Here is a 20783-nt window from a genome sequence, read left to right as displayed (position 1 = left end):
GAATATCTAAAGGAAAGCCACTAATTTCGTGCCCGAGCGTACTATCGGAAAAAAGAAAATCATCATATCAACGGATTTTGAAAGAGTAATTACCATCTTTCTTGGACTCCAACTAGTTTTAGATACAATTAACAAGACAAAAATGAACGTGAAATGTGGAAACCCTCTTTCCTTCCAGCATCAGCTCCGTCTTTCTTTCCTGCATCAGCTAGCCTCTTTCTTTCCAGCATCAGCTCCCTCTTTCTTTCCAGCTAGAATCATAGAAATTTGGAGGCCTCTACTAAATGCTTGATTGAAGAGCAGGCGAGTTTGGAACTCCGAGACAAACGGGAACCATGACAAGATGGCTATTGGCATGAAAAGCAATAAGCCCATTATATATTCGTATGCCCTTGCTAGCTCCTTTATTGAATCCCAGAATCCTATCCACATAAACAACGACCTGCATGCTTGTCCAATCTACAAGGGACAAGAAATTGGATATTAAAAGTTCTCGTTCAGTTAAGACTACGAATCACCACTAATATTTCAGGTGGGGGGGGGGGGGGGACACCAAAGAGAGAGCTGTCCTTTTGGCCAAATAATATTTTGGAAGGAACTGGATTCATAGAATTGTTGGTGTATTCCAGTAAAAAATGCACCTTATGTCACAAGGAACTCCATCATGTGAGTTTTTGTTATTCAATAGATTCTTGAATAATATTAATATGCATTGAAGATCATATGGGTCTGAATGAATGCAATATTTGCTAAGGGTAGAATATCCTTTTGTTTAGATAAAACAGAGGACTTAATCATGCAGTGGCCAACTAAGGGAGAAGTTTTAAAGTACACTGCGCACTTGGAACAAAATGTTTGTACTTACAAGAAGAAGGGCCCACCCCGTGGGCATGAATGCGAGGATGCCAGCAAATAAATCTTGTATTGTGAGACCACAGACTACAAATAGAACAGTCATGACCGACACGAAGCCAAGAAATAGGAGTGCCTTGAGAATCCTGAACATGAGCTGGAAATCTGTACGGAATTTTCGTCTCCCCATTGACACCATCTGAGAGCATCGGAAAAAACAAACAGAAGGAGGCCAAGTTCAGAAATAAAGCATAGACAAACCACACACTTGTGAGAAGAAAAAGAAAAACCTGCTATATTCTACTTTCAAATGGTCAATATATAAGTTTAAAATTCTGGTTTGCCAGTTTTCGAATACAATTATTTCATGTACGTGAAAAATTTATTAAAGTTGCTCCCAATCATATTTACTTTTGCATGTGTTCCATTTGCATGCCACATACCTTGAGCACTAAAAGTGTAGTTAACATAACTATCCATGAAAGTCCATAAACCTACAAAAAAGATTTGAAGTTAATAGTAGAAAAGTTAGTGTTTGGTGGTAGAAATCAACCAAACAGTTATAGGCCAATAAGAAAACAAAATATCACTCAAATATGGACTGTACCAGCAAACTTTTGCTGTGATGAGCTATATCAAGGTGGTAGACAATGCCATACTGGTAGATAAAGAAGCGAAATGCGAGGATTATTTCAAGTAACCATCCCCAGATATTCGTGTGCTTGAGATGTTCTTGTTCTCCACCCCACCATGATTCCCAACTTTTATCAGGTGCAATCCCTATACCACCACGATTTCCCATCCACCTTTTCCAATCTGTCCAATCATCCACTGTTTTTTGCCAGTCAAATCCAGATGGATTGAACACAAATGGAGCAAACAACCAGGATCCAACCAGGAACCACATGGACAAGGTGACGAACAAATAAAGACTTGAACTGCGATATGATTTCCCATAGACTTCATACAAGACCAACAATATAAATAGTTCCAATCCCTTAACAAAGTGACTTCGTGAGTATAGCCTGTAGTTTTCTGCAAACTTTGCATGGAAAACAACAAAGCCACGCCCAGTAGCTCGATATTTGGAACCACCATGCAAAATTGTTCTTCCATAATAATGTGCTTTAGTTCCAAGCTGGAATGTAAAGAACACTGAGGCAAGCTGTAGCTGCATAATGACAAAATCACCCAGAGCAGTGCGGAACCCTTTCTCCAAACCAATTTCCATGACCATGGGTAACACAAGCAACAAGCCTAGCTGAAAAATGGATTGCGGAGCCAAAGCCTGTTCAAGGGCCTTGCTTTCATTTATGCTCGGGTCCATAAGAATCTCCCTTTCTAATCCACTCATTACCATGTATAAGCGTCCATATAAGAAGACATATACAGTAAGCACGGTTATCTGAAACAACAAAAGCATACCAAATCTTTCTAATACACTCTCCATTTCATGTAATTCTAATAGGACTTGAAGTAAATCATGCGTAAGAATATTAAAATGGATTCACAAGTAGCAAGCTAGCCTAGTGACCTGAATCGCTTGATGTTATCTAACCACTGATCTTATACTGCACAATATCATTTATCCAATTCAGATGATGATTGAAATTGTTGAATTTCATAAAATTTGGGTTGTTCTGTTTTAGTACCTCATTAACACAGAAAATAATTTAGAAACTATTACTATATGATATTAGTCACAACAGAGGATTGTAGCATAAGGCCCAAGCTGACAAACAGATGTTATACTTGGTGTTTAATTGTTTATATTTTGATACCAGCATAAAATGAGTCTCGTCCTCAACAGTGAACAATCAGCAGCTTGAAATTTGTAGATAAGAATAATCCGAGCACCATTTACCAGGGAGCCTAGTTATGCTATGCATGGTTTTTTTTTTTTTTTAAAAAAAAAAGCAATAGGGAGGAAGAAGAAGAATCCTCCAAGAAACAAGTAACCAATACACAGAAGTGTTTCTGTATATTCTGAACCTACTGCAAATTAAATAAATAAATCACCTTGAAGCTCCATATGCAGAGCTCCTCAAGGAGATCAACATACCACCATAACTCGAAACTTAAAGCAAAAGGGATATCACCAGTAGTAGTCATGGAGACTATTAGAGTTTATAGGAAACAAAAAAACTAAGAAATCTGTTCAGCACAAAGACAGTAAAATAAAGAAATCAGATCAGCATACCATGCTACTGAAATAGAAACCAGCTGTTGTAAAGTAGAACGAGAGCATCCTATAGAAGTCAAAACGTCGCCCCAATCGATAAACATCACGGCTAAGGGTCTGCTCTCCATTTCCATTTGCAACCTTTGCCTCAAAAGATGATATTTGGTTCATCCCCACATCACGCCCTTTTCCTACTTGTATGTATTCATGATGTGTTACATATCCCCCACGTAGAGTTGTGTTGTATCCTGAAGAGAGTGACATGCTTAATCATCGCATGGTGCTTATGTGATGTCAATAGTGTTCAAATCCATATAAAATTACCTGCAAATATATCCTCGCTTAAATTTATTGTTTTTGAAGCTTTGCTTACACCACCCCTTGTTATGTGGAAGATTCTGTCAAATATATCAGGATGGCCGTAATGGAATCGTACCCTATAAAATCAGACAACATTTATTAGAATCTTATTCTAGCAAAGTGCACCACTGAAGAATAATCTTGGTGCACTTTGGTCTTCAAAACAAGTATATAAAACAAAGTTTACTTCAGTTTAAAGCTTGCAATTGTTCCTATATTTGAAAGTTGAAACTCTCTGTAGTTTTAGACTCCTACTCTTTTCTATAAAAAAATTTTTTAAAAAGAAAACCAGGTTCTGTGGTCTTTTAATACTTTTAATCTGGAACAAAGTTCATCATTAAGTAAATCTAGATATCTTGTACTGGTCAACGAGTCTGTTCTGAGGAAAAGGGAAAAAACAGCCAAGCGGTGGTTTAGACTTAAGATTGGTCTCCAAGGGAGAAACTTTCCAGTAGCAATCAATGCAAACTTTTTTTCATTTCTCGTTTTCTTTTTCTCAAGCAGTGAAATATCATCTGTTTGAGGTTTGAAATATTTTTCTCCCATGTTTGATAATTAAAACGGAAAAAGGAAAAATAGAAATGTACGCGGATACAAAATTTAAATGATGCAACGAGCTTTCAAATTGTAAATGACATGTAATACCACATAAGCATACATTGATTGCTGGCTAAAATTAGGCTTACCTTAGAGGACTAGCCAAGATACGTTGGCCAATAGTCACAAAGCTGGTCTCCTGATTGGACATGAACCAAGCGAGTGATGAAACACTGTCAAAAGAAAGGGAAGAAATATAAGGGTTTATAATATTAAAATCAAAACATTTCTACTACATAATTCTTTTTGCACGCCAACATGTGATGCACAACCATTAAATGGTAAAGCTGACCTTCCAGTAAATATATGCTCCCTTATACCCAAAATCGTTGGGTTTTGTTTCCTACGATGAGATTTTTTAAGCTCCTCCAACACATTTCTCATTTTAAAAGCTTCTTCAAAGTAATTGTCCTGAAACAAAGAGAAATTCTAGTGAATTACTGTATAATGTAATTTATAAATGAATGGAAAAGGAACAGAGAGACTACCTGATTCATGTCTATAGTCTGTAGGGCTTCTCCACGAGTAAAAATAATGGCATGATTTTGATTTTCAGGTTTTCCCTCACCAATATCTGTCGGAGGGCCTGGAAGCTTGATTCGGTAGATTTCCTATCAGTGTAAGGAGTACAACATGTAAGAGAACGTGCTTTGGATTTGTAGAAAAATGGCAAAAGAAGCTTGTAAACAGGAGTAGCATTAACAATCAACTACTCTCAATATTTTTTTACTTGAGAACACAAAGGCAGGACATCTTTCTCATACTCAGCATATGAATTGAGGTGTCTAAACTAAGCAGTTCGGGAAACATCACATAAATGCAATTGTTCCTAAGACAGTCCCTAAGAAGTACAGTTTATTTTACAGGTGCATATAACAAATTACTTCGTTAGATTATCTAGCAGACAATAACCAGAGTTTTTCCAGAAGATAACTCTACAACTACGACCCTTTATTGCAGTTTGAAATGTGATAAATTTAATTGGAAGTGATCAATTGCTCTACTTAAGTGCAGCATAGAAATCCCGAAGCACCAAAATTCCATACCAAAGAATCAGTCCCGTACCTCATCATACTTATCACCCCCTTTGACGAGAACAGAGTAATACAGCTTTTGAGATTTTCCATTCACTGTGGTCTCTCTTTCATCTATGTAAGCAACACGCAATGATGGATTCCTGCATTAACGATATGTAATGAAGGTTGCCATCAACCTTTTGTATCTAAATGGAGAACTTCATGTAATGCATTGGGACAAATTTTAACTTACGCTAACATTAAATTCAGAATATTGTTGTAACAACTCCGGTCCCGTTGTTCAGTGGATTTTTTCTGAGCCCCATACACCTGACAAGAAACAACATAGGTGAACTTCAAATCAGCCAGAGCTTGTGCCAGATCAAAATAAGCTTTTTGATCCGTCTCAGGTTCCAAGGTACGGAAGCCATTCAAAAGAGCTGCAAAGCAAAACAGTGATTAGCTTTTTGAAAAAATAATGTACCATTAGAGGCAATGAATCAAATGCTAAATTTCAGAAGTAATGGCACGTATATATGTTAAGAAATCACAAACCATCATCTTCTGCAAATTCTAATAAGCACTGAAGTTCTAGGGCTTGCCTATAGTACATCATCCCTCTCACTGGAAAAAAAAAACATAGAGAATTATGTGTGCACACGTACGCATGCACACACACGCGGTTACATGATGGCCTAGTCAACATCCACAAACGAAGCAAGTAAATAAAGCACCAAAAACCTTCACTATTCAAACCTGTTCTAGCAAGGGTCTGCCCCCTATATGATACCCACTGACGAGTAAACTCCATCTTCTCTTTGGAAGGCCACATAAGTTTCTGATCATTTATACGTTCCTCAAAATTTTTCCATTCATCTGTTTTGTGTTCATTTGTACTTGATAAGTTTAACCCCATTATAAAGACTGAAAGTGTGATGCAGAAATTGGTAGAAACTCACCACGATATATTGTCTTTAGGTAGAACAAAATCGTTATCCCATCTTCATTTTCCTTATGAAGTTCATCATCAGAATAAAGAACATCTTCTTTGTAATAGGGAGTCAAAACACTAATGATATCAGAAAAGAAATCTAATGTCAAAACAAAAAAGAAAACTAAAATGAGTAGCCATTTATTTATGACCAATAAATGATCTAAATGGAAGAAAATGAGCAACACAGAAGCACATGACCAATTCTAAAGATAGCGGATAAGAGAAGAAACTGAGCAATCATTTCTTCATTTCTGATCGAATTGTGGTAACAAGCCATGATCATGTTGAAGATGATTTATTTTTAGAATATGTTGTTCCTATGAAGAAAGTATAGACAAAAACCATTGCCACCTATTACATTTTTTGCTTACAAAATTCGCATTTTTCAATCACTCACCTAAAAGAGAACATGTCTCGGACTTTTGGAGCCTTCGGCATGTTCATAAATAAGGAATTTGCAAAGAAAGTGATTCGGCGGCGAGCATCCAAGTTTGATGGCACATTTATGGCAGATTCCTTCGTGGTCAAAAGTAAATGAAGCCTGAGGACCTACAGAGAGATGTTGAACAATATAAAAATTGAAGATGTATATGTCACAAACATGATATTCGTACCAAAATACGCAAGCGTCAGAACAACCTTCTCCCTCCAATAATTGTTACGTGTAAGACTTAGATTTATCTTTCCAAACCTCTGTTCTTTCATACTACTTTGATCACTCGAGGTGTTTGAGTGAGCTCTTTCCAGAATTCTGCAGGGATAGGTAGCCAAACATTTAGTTATCAGGGCTCAATCTGTTATAAACTATTTTGACATCCCATTAAGTTAGTAATAATTCAGAACTTACTCATGGCCATGAAACATAATATCCTGAGTGATAATTTCTATAATAGACTGGAGAGCATTAACTATCTGAGATTTGTAGAAGGTGTCATCATCACCATGATTACCTAGCTGTCAACAAACTAGTGTGAGCACTCGAATATGAGCAAGTGTAGACCCTGATGGAAATAAGAAATTAAAGAAAAAGGAAAGCATAAAGAAAGCACATTACCAAGACTTTTAGAAATCTCTCCAAATATTCACTAAGCATAGGCAATCCACTCATCCGGAACTCATTCAAAAATCTATGTTGTTGTATGCTCATATCTACCTCGTAACGTATTTGTCTGACAATCCTGTTGAGAAAAGAATAATAAAAACAAATGAATAAATAATCGATCATAAATGGCCAGATTCATCTTATATGACTTTTGAGACTCAATCTCGCAAGATGAAAGCTTCTTACATCTTATCTGCATCATCTTCCAGAAGGCCAAATATTATGTACCCCAATGCCTCATAACACTCCGTCACTGCTGATTGCATATACTCATCCATCTTTCTATATAACTCAGCATCCTCCTTCCCCTTGAAATCTTTTGCCATGTCCAGTGCTATAGGGATCTGTCATGTGTCAATCAACACAAGGAGATAAGTTGGAATTGGAATTGCATTGAGTACAAATATTAAGAATACCAATGAATCAAGGTACATACCTTGCTAGCAAGCAAAAAAGGAGGCCACTGGAAGACAGAGACATCACTTGAAGAATAAGGCACAAGTAGCAAGTCTTTTTCACTGAACAGTGAAGTAAATTTAAAATCTTACAACTAGAAATATGATGCACTTGATGTTGTAATAAATTGTATAGCAAGAAGAGCCTCAACTGATTGCTGATCAAATCTTCCATTCTCAAAGAATATATGAACTCATTCCACACATGTGAAAAATTTGCAACATTTTTTCTTTCTGATTCCTCATCCTGAAATGACAAGAATTGTTGATTTAGACAAGAGAAATAAGAACGGGTTCCAATTGATTGCTATGTAAAACAAGCTGGAAAAAAAAATAATATTGCTGCTTTTTTATTTGGCACAAAATGCATCCAAGATGGAACATCAATAAAAAAAATACCGAACTGCCAGTGCAAACAAACAAACTACTACAGCAAAATTCGTTAGAATTGATCACCAAATGTTTCCTCGGAGCATCCTCGTGTGATGGCACAAGATGGCGACTGAAAGCTGAAGGCACGGATTCAAATCTGGACCGTAACATCCCTAAGGTCCTTATCTGAAAATAAAAGATTACGAGTGTTGTGCAAGATGAAAATCACAACTTGTCAACTCCATATTTTCCATACAATCAAATATGAACTAATATTCCAAATGTTCTTTAACAATCAAAATAATGTTGAATAAATGGGATCATTGTGCATCATATGATTGCTAATATATCATTATATGAGAACAAAATGACCACTAACCTCACCCAAATGGCTGAAGGCTCCTTGAATCCCACCAACAAGAGTAGAAAATATGGCATACCATATTTGTGCATCCAAAAAATAAACCTAATACAATAACAGAATTTACCCCAACTTAATGTAAAAGTTTGTTATGAAACACAATACTATAAAGTTTCTCATTCCTAAAACTTCATATTCAGTCCACTTACCAGAAGAATAGGAGTCCATATAGAGATAACAACACCAATGTTATGCGGAACTACACCAGTTTCAAAACATGACTTAGTTATAGCTCTATGATGAAAGAAAGTACAAAGAGTAATAAAAAAGGGTGAAATATTACGTTGGGGAAAGAATTCATGCCATTGATAGTTATTAACATGAATCTCCATAATCAACTTTGTTGGTCCAACTAGAGGCAATATCTATTCACAAATATGCAACATATGGGTTATAAGCAAATGAACATGACAGATTGTACAAGAAAACAAATGGTCCACGTAAAATGAAATTGAAAAGTAATGAACCTATAGCATGGACAAATACAAAATAAGATTGTGTGTTTTTCCACATCCATGGTATAGTTGCTGTAAACAATCACTATAACAGTACAGTAATTCAGGAAAACTATGTTTCTCCCAGTATTATACATGGCCTTTGATATTATTTCCCATAGGAATTGTAAATTATTTTTTTTAATCTCTAACCAGCCATGTAATTAGAAGTTTTAGCCTTGGAGAAATTTGAAATATCCCATGTGGAAACTACATCGAAAGAGTGTTTCAAATAGATGTAAATTCCAGGAAGTTAAAAGTTTCTATCTCTACAATGCATACAGTGTTCTTTAAATTGAGAAGTACAAATATATGTGACGAGCTAGCTATTCTGCAAGAGGAACACCATTTTAGGTGGTGGAGAAAAGACTTCAGAGTTCCTCCTAAACTTGTACGTGATAATTCTATACTCTTATTTTCATGTGTATAGATCCAAATTCCAAATACATGCATATAAGCAAATTTGTAACATTTTTGTGCATGCACATGTGTATACGCTGTGAGTACATAATGCATTTAGACTCAAAATATTGTTAACAAAATCTTGTCTCAATGGATATTGAAATTCAACAATTAAGTTGTTTAAGAAGAAAAAACCTCCACATAGTAGCTAAATGCTAGCTTGCAAATTATCAGCAAGACCCAGAACAAAGTATACCTGTGCATAGAAAAATATCAAGATTTTATAAGAAAGAAAGACAGGCATCACATTCATTTTAAATTTCCCAACAAGAATTCTAACATTGATAAAGTACAAGAGCCAAATCATGCAACTTCCTAGTAACCTCACTCGTCCCCTCCAAAAAGGTAAAAATGAAAATAAAATAACAATCAATAGCATTTGTTCTCTTACTTTAAAAGTGAGAACATATCCTCATGCATGCCTCTTCCTACATATAGTTTTGGCTGCAGGAAGGTAAAAGAAGTGTAAAAAAGAAGGCTAGGTTGAAGAGAAAGAAACAAAAACTAGAATATCAACCAAACCAAAAACACACACATGCACACAAACACTTGAGCCAGAAGTAAAAGTGCTAGATATACTTGCCTGAGCCCACCACATTATGAGAGTGACAATCTGCCAGTTTGAACGTTCCATGGTTCTCCGTAAAGGTGGAAGCACAAAAAGTAAAGCAGCCAACACATTTGGTATCAAATAAATTGTCACGGCGTAAGTATAAAATGACTGATTCTGCCAATCCATAGACCAAGTGCTAAAAAACTTTACAAGTCCTGTTGGATTCAGCACAGAGCTGGAATAACCAATTGGCAGAACCACAGCCCATGCAGCAGCCACAACAAACTTGAGAAGGTACCGTAGTATCTGTGTGACTTTTAAGCTCCTCCATGCATTAAAACTCAGAATTATATCCAGAGAAGCTGCAAAACCAAAGATGAAAATGTCAAGGGAGCACCAAAAAAGTCGCTCAAACTATAACAACAAAACCATAGCAATATATAACCATCTGCACAACTTAAACAAATACATATTAATGTTTAATATTGAGAAATTGCCAAAAGAAATGCAATCACAAGGCTTTATTTCACTTGGTTGATTTCCACAATAACTGCTACCATTAGCAAGACAATAATGCTGGCAAAGTTTTCATTTCTGATGAAATAGAAGCAATGAAATTAAAATAGCAATAAAAATATTGTTTATTTTCTGGACAAGAGAAAAATTATTAAGAAATTCATCAATACCTTGCAAAAGATTAAGGAATGCAGAAGTGACAAAAATGCTCAGAACACTTTTGAAGACATCCTCATCAAAAAAGGCTACAATAGATCCAGAAGGACTCCATGCAATAATTATCATAGCCTGAAAAACAAGTTCATATTCAATTGATTCCTAGTAGAGAAATTGATTGAAGACATTAACCCAGTAACATTTTAGACCACCTGCAAAGCCAATATAAAAAATATCCACATTCGGTCAAAACTTCTAAAAAGGTGCCAAAAAGTGCGGACTTCAACAAAATTAGTCTTAGGCTTCCTCATTCCACCAGTACCTTGGTTAGACCTCTGCAAAAAGCATACAAACTTCAAACACAAAATGTTTGGAAGAAATACATGATAGACCACTCCCCAAAACAATTAAAAAAAAAATGAAAAGAAATTCAGGAAGACAAAAGAACTTCAATAGTTCAGCGTTGAAAACTAACATTATTATCAATGGCTGAAAGATCACTAACATCATTACATCACATTTTACGGAAACAAAAAAGAAACCAGTCGAAACATATTTCAAAAATAGAGATGTGAATTTAAAGATCAGCAAGAAACAGTTGATAACATACACAATGCACTATAATTTCTCATTTTTGTGAAGCATAATTATCCGCATGCTTCAATAAAAGGCTACTACACTGGGATCAGGGTATGTTCAGATGCCTTACCCATTTTTTTTCCTTCTTGGTTAGGGGGGGTAGGGGGAGTAGAGAGATACCTCATTTGCAGGTGGCAACCCATCAGAATGAACAAAAAAATCTGCTTGAAGGTCCATTGGCCAATTTAACTTGAGACACTTGTCAGACCTGAAAAGATGGAAAAAGTTAGCTATCAGTTATCTTGACTAAATGTGGAAACATAACTTACTCTTCAAAGGATCTCACCAGAAGTACTCGTTCAGGTCATCATAATTTCTCCATTTTGAATGGCTAGCCTTGCCTCCTTTGTTTCTCCTTGCTTCCTTTTTCAGGAAATGAAATCATCTTCCAGATGTAACATGTAAGTGAAACATAAATAATAAGCAGTAAATTTAGTGAAAAATCACCTTGAGCAAAACCTGATAGATTGGGGTTATAACATTCCTCAGAAAGGCTTCATCGTCAGGTGCTGTTGTTTCATATGTCTCCTCACTAACAGGATGCGCTTTGCTATATAATATTCCATAGACTTCATGTGCCATCTTGTACATTGGGAAATAAGGAGAGCATCACATTTGCATACAAAAAAGATATATGTGAACATCAAAAAAATACTATGGAAGAAGCTAAACAGATACGACCCTGAAGAATGATTCATTAGATTTTCTAAAATAGGAGAATTATATGCCTAAAACTAATTCCTGGTGATGATAGAGTTCTGCTACCTTAACCGGCATCAATGCTTCTAATAAATTGATTTAAACAACTGTTAAATGGAATGAAAATAAAGGCACTATGCTATATACAAAATTGTTACCAAATAACAAGCTAGACAGACAGATGAATTCCAGTATTTGCAAACCAAGGCTAAAAATTTTATTTTAGACATTAGTAGATGATAAGCTAATTCCAAGAACTATTTACAAGTAAAGAGACCTCACAAGGCACTTTCTCAAGATGTTTTTCTCATGCAGCTTAATAATAGGAGACACATGAACACCTTTTGATACATTGTCGTTTGGCTTAGGATATAGAACACAACTTGTGATACCACAGGTTGCTGATTATATTGGTTATTCCTAAAAGAGATGAATATAATTTTAAATGAATTAAAGAAAGGGGTTGAGTTTCTTTTTAATTCATTTAAAATTATATTCATCTCTTTTAGGAAAACGAAGGACTAAAATGAAACCAAAAGAAGTCAATCATAGTTCCTACACATGTTATGTTGATTGTACTTCTAAGACTCCTGATGGATATCTAAAACAATAGCTTATCATAAGAATGATAAAAAAACTGCTGCCATGCTAATATTATTTAATTCAAACTTGACAATACTCCATGAAAAAATCTTATAAAAAAACGTACATTGTGGAAGATATAGCAAATGCATTCTGGCATGAATCGTATATTTGAAGCTTCACCCCATATAAGAAGATAGAGTGCAATGTAAATAAGCTTCAACTGTTGGTTGTCAGACTTTATGGGAAACCTACAAGATCAAAAAATTTCAACCACCTGAAAAATACATCTTTACCTACTGCAATCTTAGGACCAAAACTTACTCAAGATTTGATTTACAACGCAAATAGTTACACCACGAACGATAATTCTTGAAAATGGTTTCCAACAATCGTTGTATGGTCCCACTATTGAGCTGCAATAAGCTCTGTCTCAATCTTTGAAAGACAATGATATAAAGAAGTAAAACGAAAAAAAGGCTTCTATAGAGAGAATAGAAGAATGTTAAATTCATATAAGATAAGTGAGTATAAAGTATCAAGCTTTTACCGTAGTATAACCATCAAGACTCCTATTCCTTACATCCATATTGGCTAGTAGCAATATCAGGTGCTCCCTCTGATTTGCCACGTTTCCTCGCTTTGATTCCATGGACAAGATAAGAATATAAGGAGTCATAACTGAATCAGAAACTTGTATGCATACAGTTGGCTTGAGTATATGAACATAGCACAAGTTTCATTATGACCACCAAAACTACGATATTAGTGAAACCCCCACTAGTTATCTAACGAGACAAACAGATAGTCAAATCATGCAACACCAATCTTGTTTTTCCGTTAGTTAGTCACATTTGATTATTTAGAGAAGGGAGGGAGAGTTCGTTTTCTTTTCTTTTTGTAAAGATGAAGAAATTTTATTAAGGAAAAGATAATGGAATGCTGTAAGTATGATAAGGCATCTTCTAAACTAAAAAAAAAAATCTTCTACACAGTGGCAAAACCTCAAAGAGACAGGCCCTCGCCTGACATTTTTAATTTTCTAAAATACTATGTACATTTAAGTTCCTTTACTTTTCAAATAATTAATTTAGTCCATATGTCTCCAAATTTATTTAGAGTTGGATCCTTGATTTCAAAATTTGCTTTTCTTTTTCCAAATTAAAAGTCTCTCCCCCTCCATACATATTACTTCCAAGCAACAAAATGCACATCCTTAAAGTGTCAATAAGTTTTCTTTTCTTTTCCACGCATAAATTTTTTTAAAATAATATCTGTACAATATGCTCACTAGACCATCAAAGCTAATCAAAAAATTTGACACATCATCTTTTTTTCTCTCTTCTTTTTTGGAGTTTTGATAGAATTAAATTATTGTCCAAAATTGACATGGACATAATTGAATGATGACACAAGCTATAATACTGTATATTTAGTCATGTTCTTGCATCCCCTAAAATTTTGTTCAAGATCCACCACTGCTTCTACAAATCATTCTGAAAAATCAACTGACACAAATAAGTTTTAGAAACTACCCTAACTCAAAGTAATTAGTTCGACAACTGACGTTTCTCAAAAATGTCTGCATTTCTCTCCATTCAAACACACCATATCAGTGCAATTGCCGCACCTCTCCAAAGAGTTTTGCCTTCTTTGCCTCTCCCAAAACCCAAAGCAAGTGAATAATAAATCTTCAAGGTTTTACAGCACATCCATAGCTCACCAAAGAAAATGGCCCTGATCTTAACCACAAAATTCATTTATTTCTATCGATTCAGTATAACTGGTTTGAATGGAAATGGTATAGCTCTGAAGCAAAACATTTCCAGACTGTTCTTCATAAGTTATTCCAAATTAGAAATACTTCGTCTTTATGTCCATTTAGAAACATTCTGGGTTTTCTCCGCAAGCATTAAAAAGAGATGCATCAATTTCTTCATTACTTTCATTGTAATCTCCCCATTGCCATATAAGATTCACCTAGCTTCATAAGGAACAATACTGCTGACAATTCTCACAAGGAATAAGAGAATAAAGTATATGAATAACAGTGAACTGAGACCCAAAGGTCCAAGCGTTCAGGTCTGTGAGTCCTTTAAGCAACTTAAAGGTCTAGAAGCTAACATGCAGATTACTTCAAAACTGACAAACAAAAGACCCAAAACTAACATTTTAGCTGTAAAATAAGAAAAAAAATTGCAAAAATAGAACTGAAGGTGCATCTTACCTGAAACCCAAAAATAGACGAGAGCCAATCGAGTATGTCATTGACAGATGTAACCCTTTCCTTATGCATGTCACTAGAGGAATCATGCGGTAGTCTAATTCTGGGCATTGGAAGATTATCCACATCACGTAGAGCATGAAGTGCGGCTTTGATCTATATTTTCAAGGATGACCATGATAAAGTTCAGACATTCACAATCAATGTAATTAGCTCAAGCAAAACCAAGATTACATATTCTACACATATCCAACCTCTGGAAGTTCCATGATTGCTGGTTTTACCCCAGCAGCATACAGTGGAAGAATGTTGTAGTGTTCGTACTGTCCCCTTTTTCTCTTAACATCCTCAGCATATTTCTCTGTCTGTGGCAATAGAATCAATTGAACATACACGATTAAGCACCTTCCACATGCAAACATGTACCTTAAGAGCTCATGCCAGGATGCTGAAAACAATTAAATCAAACCTCATTGTCAACTTTTCCTGCAGGTACGACCGTTTGCAGCACATCATATAATACTGTAGCAATGCGAAGAATCTTAGCCATCTCCTCCCTGCAAGAGTTGACACAAAGAATAAGATATGATAGATGCTTAGAAACTTTGGCAAGACAGCAATTGGATAAAAAATAAATAAAGAAGAAGAAAATAGGCTAAAAATAATCAAGCCTCACGGTTTTTTTGTATGCTGTGCATCTTTAATGTTCTCCTTGTAGAATTTTTGGTAATACAACTGGATTTCACGCGGATCAGTTTTAGCAAGCTGAGGCTTTGTTTCTTCATCTTCCTACAAAAAGGGGAAATTTAAGTAGTCTTAAATCATTTCTCTGAGAACTCCAGAATATTATTTCAAGTGCGTTCTAAATACAGTAATCTGATAATATCTTCTTTTTCATAAAGGAAAATTGCAATCTGAATGTTTTATTGAGATAAAAGGAAAAAGGTATAAATAATCCTAGTTTATATATTGAACAGGTTGCCTAAGGCTCTAGGAAACTGTGATTAGGCTAAATCATAAATCAGTTAAGCAATTTCTCTATAATATGATCTTCAATATTTAGTTCAAAGCCCACGGTTTTCCTTCTTAATGAAACTACACTTTACTCTAGCAAAATATGCAGGTTGAGAACAATCCCCAGGAGAGTGAGAGCACAAAAGAAATAAATTATGGAACATATATTTTTCTATAGTTGGAAGAATTTGGAAAATAATGGGATAGCAAGCAAGAATTAAAAATAAAAGGAGATCCAGGGTAGAAAAAAATCACATCAATACCAATCCATCTATGCTGCAGAATATCATGAAAGACAAAAGGAACGAAGATCATCCACCAGCATGTTCACTAACAGTTAAAGTATTTTTATGCGATAATGAGATTAAAGGTTATATAGCCTAAGACAATTGAGATTTTTCAGCATTGAACAAGTTACCGCTGAGAAATAATTCCACATAAAACACATGCTATTCTTCCAGGCACTACACTATTCGTCTAAATTTCTATACTGTTAGAGAACTTATTACTAATTGTCACGCCCACAACTCTCTACCCTTCTGGGTGGAGACATGCAGCAGTGTACCTTTCATAAGATGCACTTGCATTGGGAAGTGGATTCTGAGGCCTTTTAACAGAAGCAAATTAAAGATATTGAAAATCCACAAGCAACAACAGCCACTCTTGTATCTTAAGGCCTTCGGAGGCATTTTGATAGTGTAATAAATTTGTTTAAGTGAGAAGGGAAGAGTGAAGAATGTGATTGAGCCAGTTAAAAATCAGAGGACTTGTTTATCCACCTTCAGACTTGAGAACAAGGAATCTAGCAGCTAATTTGGAGGAATAACAGAAATACATGATATGGAGGATGATGGATCACTTATTAGATAGCAATTGAAATTCAGTGGAAATTGAAACAAAAAATTAATTTAGGTTCAAATATTAACATCAACAGTTTCCCAATTGAGACGTAAATTCTGTAGAGCACCAAGAATGGTGCATTGCAGAGTGGCACTGGAAGTGCTGTCCAGAACAGGATTCTATAAATGTTTCTAATGGCTAGCGCATCCAATAGAAAGGCTTATGTTAGCTGGTGAGCAAGCAGCACACTAAATTAGGCTAAACCAGACTTTCTTATCCAGCTCGTTATATGATTACACAATGTCCCTGTCATGTTCAGGCCCAGCAGAACCATGCAAATGAGACATATTAGACAAGACAAAATACAGGCAATTTCTAATACCTTGCAAGTGTATCCAACCCAAAAGGTTCCGTAAGCTATTATTATAAAGTCATACCAAACTTCAGCTAGTATGCCAAGAATGCTCAAAGAAGTCAGGCCAGCAGTATGATAATTACTTCCATTGAGATTCGGGTCAGCAGTATGGTAATTATTTTTAATTAAGAATCAGGCAAGCAGTTAAACTAAAAAATCCCGATACCCTAAAAGAAGCGGGATAGAAACATCAGGTAAGCAGGCAGTTATTTTTACGGTTGTGATCAAACCACTACCTAAATTTGCCTCGTTTTACAATACGAACACAATTGGCATGTAAACTAATTTTGAGTGACATCTTGAACTTCAAAACACAAATTATGATGATTTTTCATAAAGCAGTGAAGATTTTTAAATTTACCAGATGCCGAGGAGCAAATACTGCCTGCCAGTTAAAATTTGAAATGCTAAAACAACGGGGATTTATAATGAGAACGCTAGGAAAATTCAGAAACAATGCACTTAATGTAAATTCACTTCATTGGTACTTGAAACAAGAAAAGAAAACAGCTATAAGCTACAAAATTCATTCAAGAAGAACAAAACCAACACCACAACTCATCTAGTGTTTTCGAGAATCTAATAATTAGTTCCAACTAAAATATCTAAAATTGAACAAGACAAAATAAATCCTGTAACAAAAGGAGACGATTCAAAACTCTACAATATATCATTCCCGAAATCCCGGCCATGAGGCTGAAGCAAAAATATTCTTAAAAAATATAAAAATCCCGAAATCCCGGCCATGAGGCTGAAGCAAAAATATTCTTAAAAAATATAAAAATTAGTTATACCTTCTCAAGCCTGTGCAACAAATAGGTCTTGAACTGTCGAACTCCACGTCCACTCGACGTCCGATCCATCTTATGAGCCTTCTCAAACGCATGGAATCGGCCTGATTGCATAAAAATATAAATAAACATAGCAGCAATTATATAATGTATTGTTTATGTAGTGTATAAATAAATGAATTTTTTTTGAAAAAAAAAAAGTAAAGGTAAAGGAGAAGTGGAGGAGGTTACGTACAGAGATAGGCGACCCGAGAATTTTCCTTCTCAATCTCGTTAGCAACGCGAAGAATAGGAGCGATAAGGGCCAAAGAAGACGGCACAACCTCACTATCAACAGGGGGACTATCCTCATCAGCCAAATCCAACACCGTCGTCTGCGCTCGCGTCATTCTCCGAGACAGCGAACGCGGCGGACCTCCTTCATTCTTGGTCCCGCTCGAACTCGCCATCTCCAATCACACCAAGCCAATCCACAAAAAGCAATAGAAATTATAACAACAATGCCTTTGATTTCAAGTTGAGTAAAAACGATCCAAGTTCCTTTGATTTTCGCTATCTTGTTTGTTATGTTTGAGAATGTTGTCGCAGTAGTGGTAATAGTGAGAATGAGAGAGGACATTCTTCTTTTTGAATGTATAGAGAGAAAGATGGATGCTTTGAGTGTGGAGTGGGTCAAAGACGCAAAGTGATTGCTCCGGTGGCAAGAAAAGAATTGGATTTAGGGATTTTTTATTTTTAGGGGTGGTGCTCTTTTTGCTTTTATAAGTGCAAGCTGGGATTGGTGGCGGGAATTGTAAAGGGAGGGAGAGGAGTTTCTTTTTCTTTTTGGATTTAGTGTGACGCTATTTACGCGACAAAATACCTGATTCCACGCTATCTTAGCACACGTGTTTGCAATGCACTGGGAGAAGTTATTTGGATTTTCTTTTTCTTTCGTGGGTTTAGCCCTTCTTCTTTTTTGCATTCGCTTTTCGGACGTCGGGAGCATTTTGGAATTCGGAGATGAACAAAATCGAGAAATTAATTATGGTCCTTGATGTGTTGGATATTTATTTTTAGAATATACTAATTAGATGCCCGCCGGTACTTACTTTTTATTTTCATAAAATTTATTGTAAAAATTTATAATATAAAAAATAATATTTTTTTAATATTAATAATAATTGTTTTTTCAATTTTATTAATAATATTTATAACATAAATAATAATATTTTTTATATGAATATTTAGAATTATAATAAAAATAATTATATTTATAACATAAATAATTATATTAAGAATTCCAAGGATGATTACCACACATAATAATACTTTTTATATCAATACTTTGAGTTATAATAAAAATAATAATATTTATAACACAAATAATATTATTTTTGATCTGAATACTTTGAACTATAAGAGAAAAAATAATATTTATAACACACATTATTATATTAACACATGAGGGTGGGCGTGAACGCTTCCAAACCCAACTTGGAGTTGGGCATGTACGCCTCCACCCCCAATTTCGGGTTGGGCGTGGACACGCCCAGACTTTTAATTATAATTATAACACAAATCATACTATTTTTAATATGAAAAATTTTAATTATAATAAAAATAATTATAACACAAATAATACTATTTGTAATATTAATACTCTTAATCATAAAAAAAATAAAAAAAAATATTATTATTTTTACTATTAATACTTTTCATCGTAATAAAAATAAAAATAATTATAACACAAATAATTTTTATTTAATAATAATAATAATTTTTTTCAAATTTATGAATTATTTTATTAATAATATCAATTATAATAAAAATAATAATATTTATGATAATATTTTTAATATTCAGACTATTGATTATAATAAAAATAATAATATCCCGCGCTACGCGGTGGGCTCACTTTTTATTTTCATAAAAATTACTGTAAAAGTTTATAATATAAAAAATAATTTTTTTTTAATATTAATAATAATTTTTTTCAAATTTATTAACTATTTTATTAATAATATTAATTATAATAACAATAATAATATTTATAACACAAATGATAATATTTTTAATATTCATACTATTAATTATAATAAAAATAATAATATTTATAACATAAATAATACTATTTTTTATATGAATATTTAGAATTATAATAAAAATAATAATATTTGTAGCATAAATAATTATATTAAGAATTTCAAAAATGATTACAACACAAATAATAATATTTTTTACATCAATACTTTGAGTTATGATAATAATAATAATATTTATAACACAAATAATACTATTTTTTACTGGGACACTTTCAATTATAAGAGAAAAAATAATATTTATACCACATATTATTATATTAACACATGTGGTTGGGAGTGGACATGTCCAAACCCAACATGGTGTGGGCGTAGATCGTCCACGCCCACCTTAGGGTTGGGCGTGGACGCGTCCAGGCCAACTTGGTTTGGAGTTGAGCGTGGACGCGTTCAGGCCCAACTTGGGTTTGGGTGTGGACGCGCCAAGACTTTTAATTATAATAAAAATAAAAATAAAAATAATTATAACACAAATAATACTTTTTTTAGTATTAATACTTTTAATCATAATAAAAATAATTATAACACAAATAATAATTTTTTAATATTAATAATATATATTTTTTAATTTATAAAATATTTTATTAATAATATCAATTATAATAAAAATAAAAATAATTTTAATATTCACACTATTATTTATAATAAAGATAATTATATTTATAACATAAATAATTATATTAAGAATTTCAAAAATAATTACCACACAAATAATAATATTTTTTATATCAATACTTCGGGTAGTAATAAAAGTAATAATATTTATAATATAAATAATAATATTTTTTATATGAACACTTTGAATAATAATTTTAAGAACCCAACTTGGTTTTCTGCGCAGACGTGTCCAGACCCAACTTGGAGTTATCATAGGCAATCATGCCTTTTGCTAAGACTCGATTGTCTTGGGTCCGATGTTAGATATCCAGCTCAATAGGGCTGGCGTGACCCAATTCTATTGGGTCT

At 34.2% G+C, this 20783-nt stretch overlaps 1 protein-coding gene across 3 annotated transcripts; it reads right to left on the bottom strand.

Annotated features, from left to right (window-relative positions):
• Positions 1-42: 42 nt before the first annotated feature.
• Positions 43-18449, bottom strand: LOC133694737 (callose synthase 7-like). 3 transcript variants are annotated; one of them, XM_062116417.1, is made up of 42 exons: positions 17972-18449; positions 17740-17840; positions 15353-15465; positions 15146-15233; positions 14931-15041; positions 14680-14832; positions 13003-13092; positions 12777-12868; positions 12580-12703; positions 11619-11753; positions 11458-11534; positions 11292-11379; positions 10745-10867; positions 10547-10664; positions 9891-10222; positions 9699-9751; positions 9443-9503; positions 8635-8716; positions 8501-8550; positions 8310-8396; positions 8015-8116; positions 7711-7805; positions 7540-7621; positions 7290-7447; positions 7056-7179; positions 6849-6955; positions 6641-6752; positions 6399-6550; positions 5967-6076; positions 5764-5883; positions 5563-5631; positions 5261-5447; positions 5057-5168; positions 4480-4602; positions 4284-4402; positions 4081-4164; positions 3359-3471; positions 3053-3282; positions 1460-2257; positions 1296-1346; positions 866-1051; positions 43-459 (listed from the first exon to the last, which is right to left on the bottom strand). In XM_062116417.1, exons 1-42 carry the CDS (start codon positions 18183-18185, stop codon positions 205-207), a joined length of 5781 nt encoding a protein of 1926 aa, XP_061972401.1. In that variant the 5' UTR covers positions 18186-18449; the 3' UTR covers positions 43-204. The 3 variants fall into 3 exon arrangements, with proteins under 3 accessions (XP_061972401.1, XP_061972402.1, XP_061972403.1); XM_062116418.1 differs by having other exon boundaries at positions 11631-11753; XM_062116419.1 differs by lacking the exon at positions 10745-10867 and having other exon boundaries at positions 17972-18448.
• Between the last annotated feature and the right edge of the window lie 2334 nt (positions 18450-20783).

The sequence above is a fragment of the Populus nigra genome, chromosome 5, assembly GCF_951802175.1.
Source record: "Populus nigra chromosome 5, ddPopNigr1.1, whole genome shotgun sequence".
NCBI classification, from domain to species: domain Eukaryota; kingdom Viridiplantae; phylum Streptophyta; class Magnoliopsida; order Malpighiales; family Salicaceae; genus Populus; species Populus nigra.
This window is presented reverse-complemented; position numbering and strand designations above follow the sequence as displayed.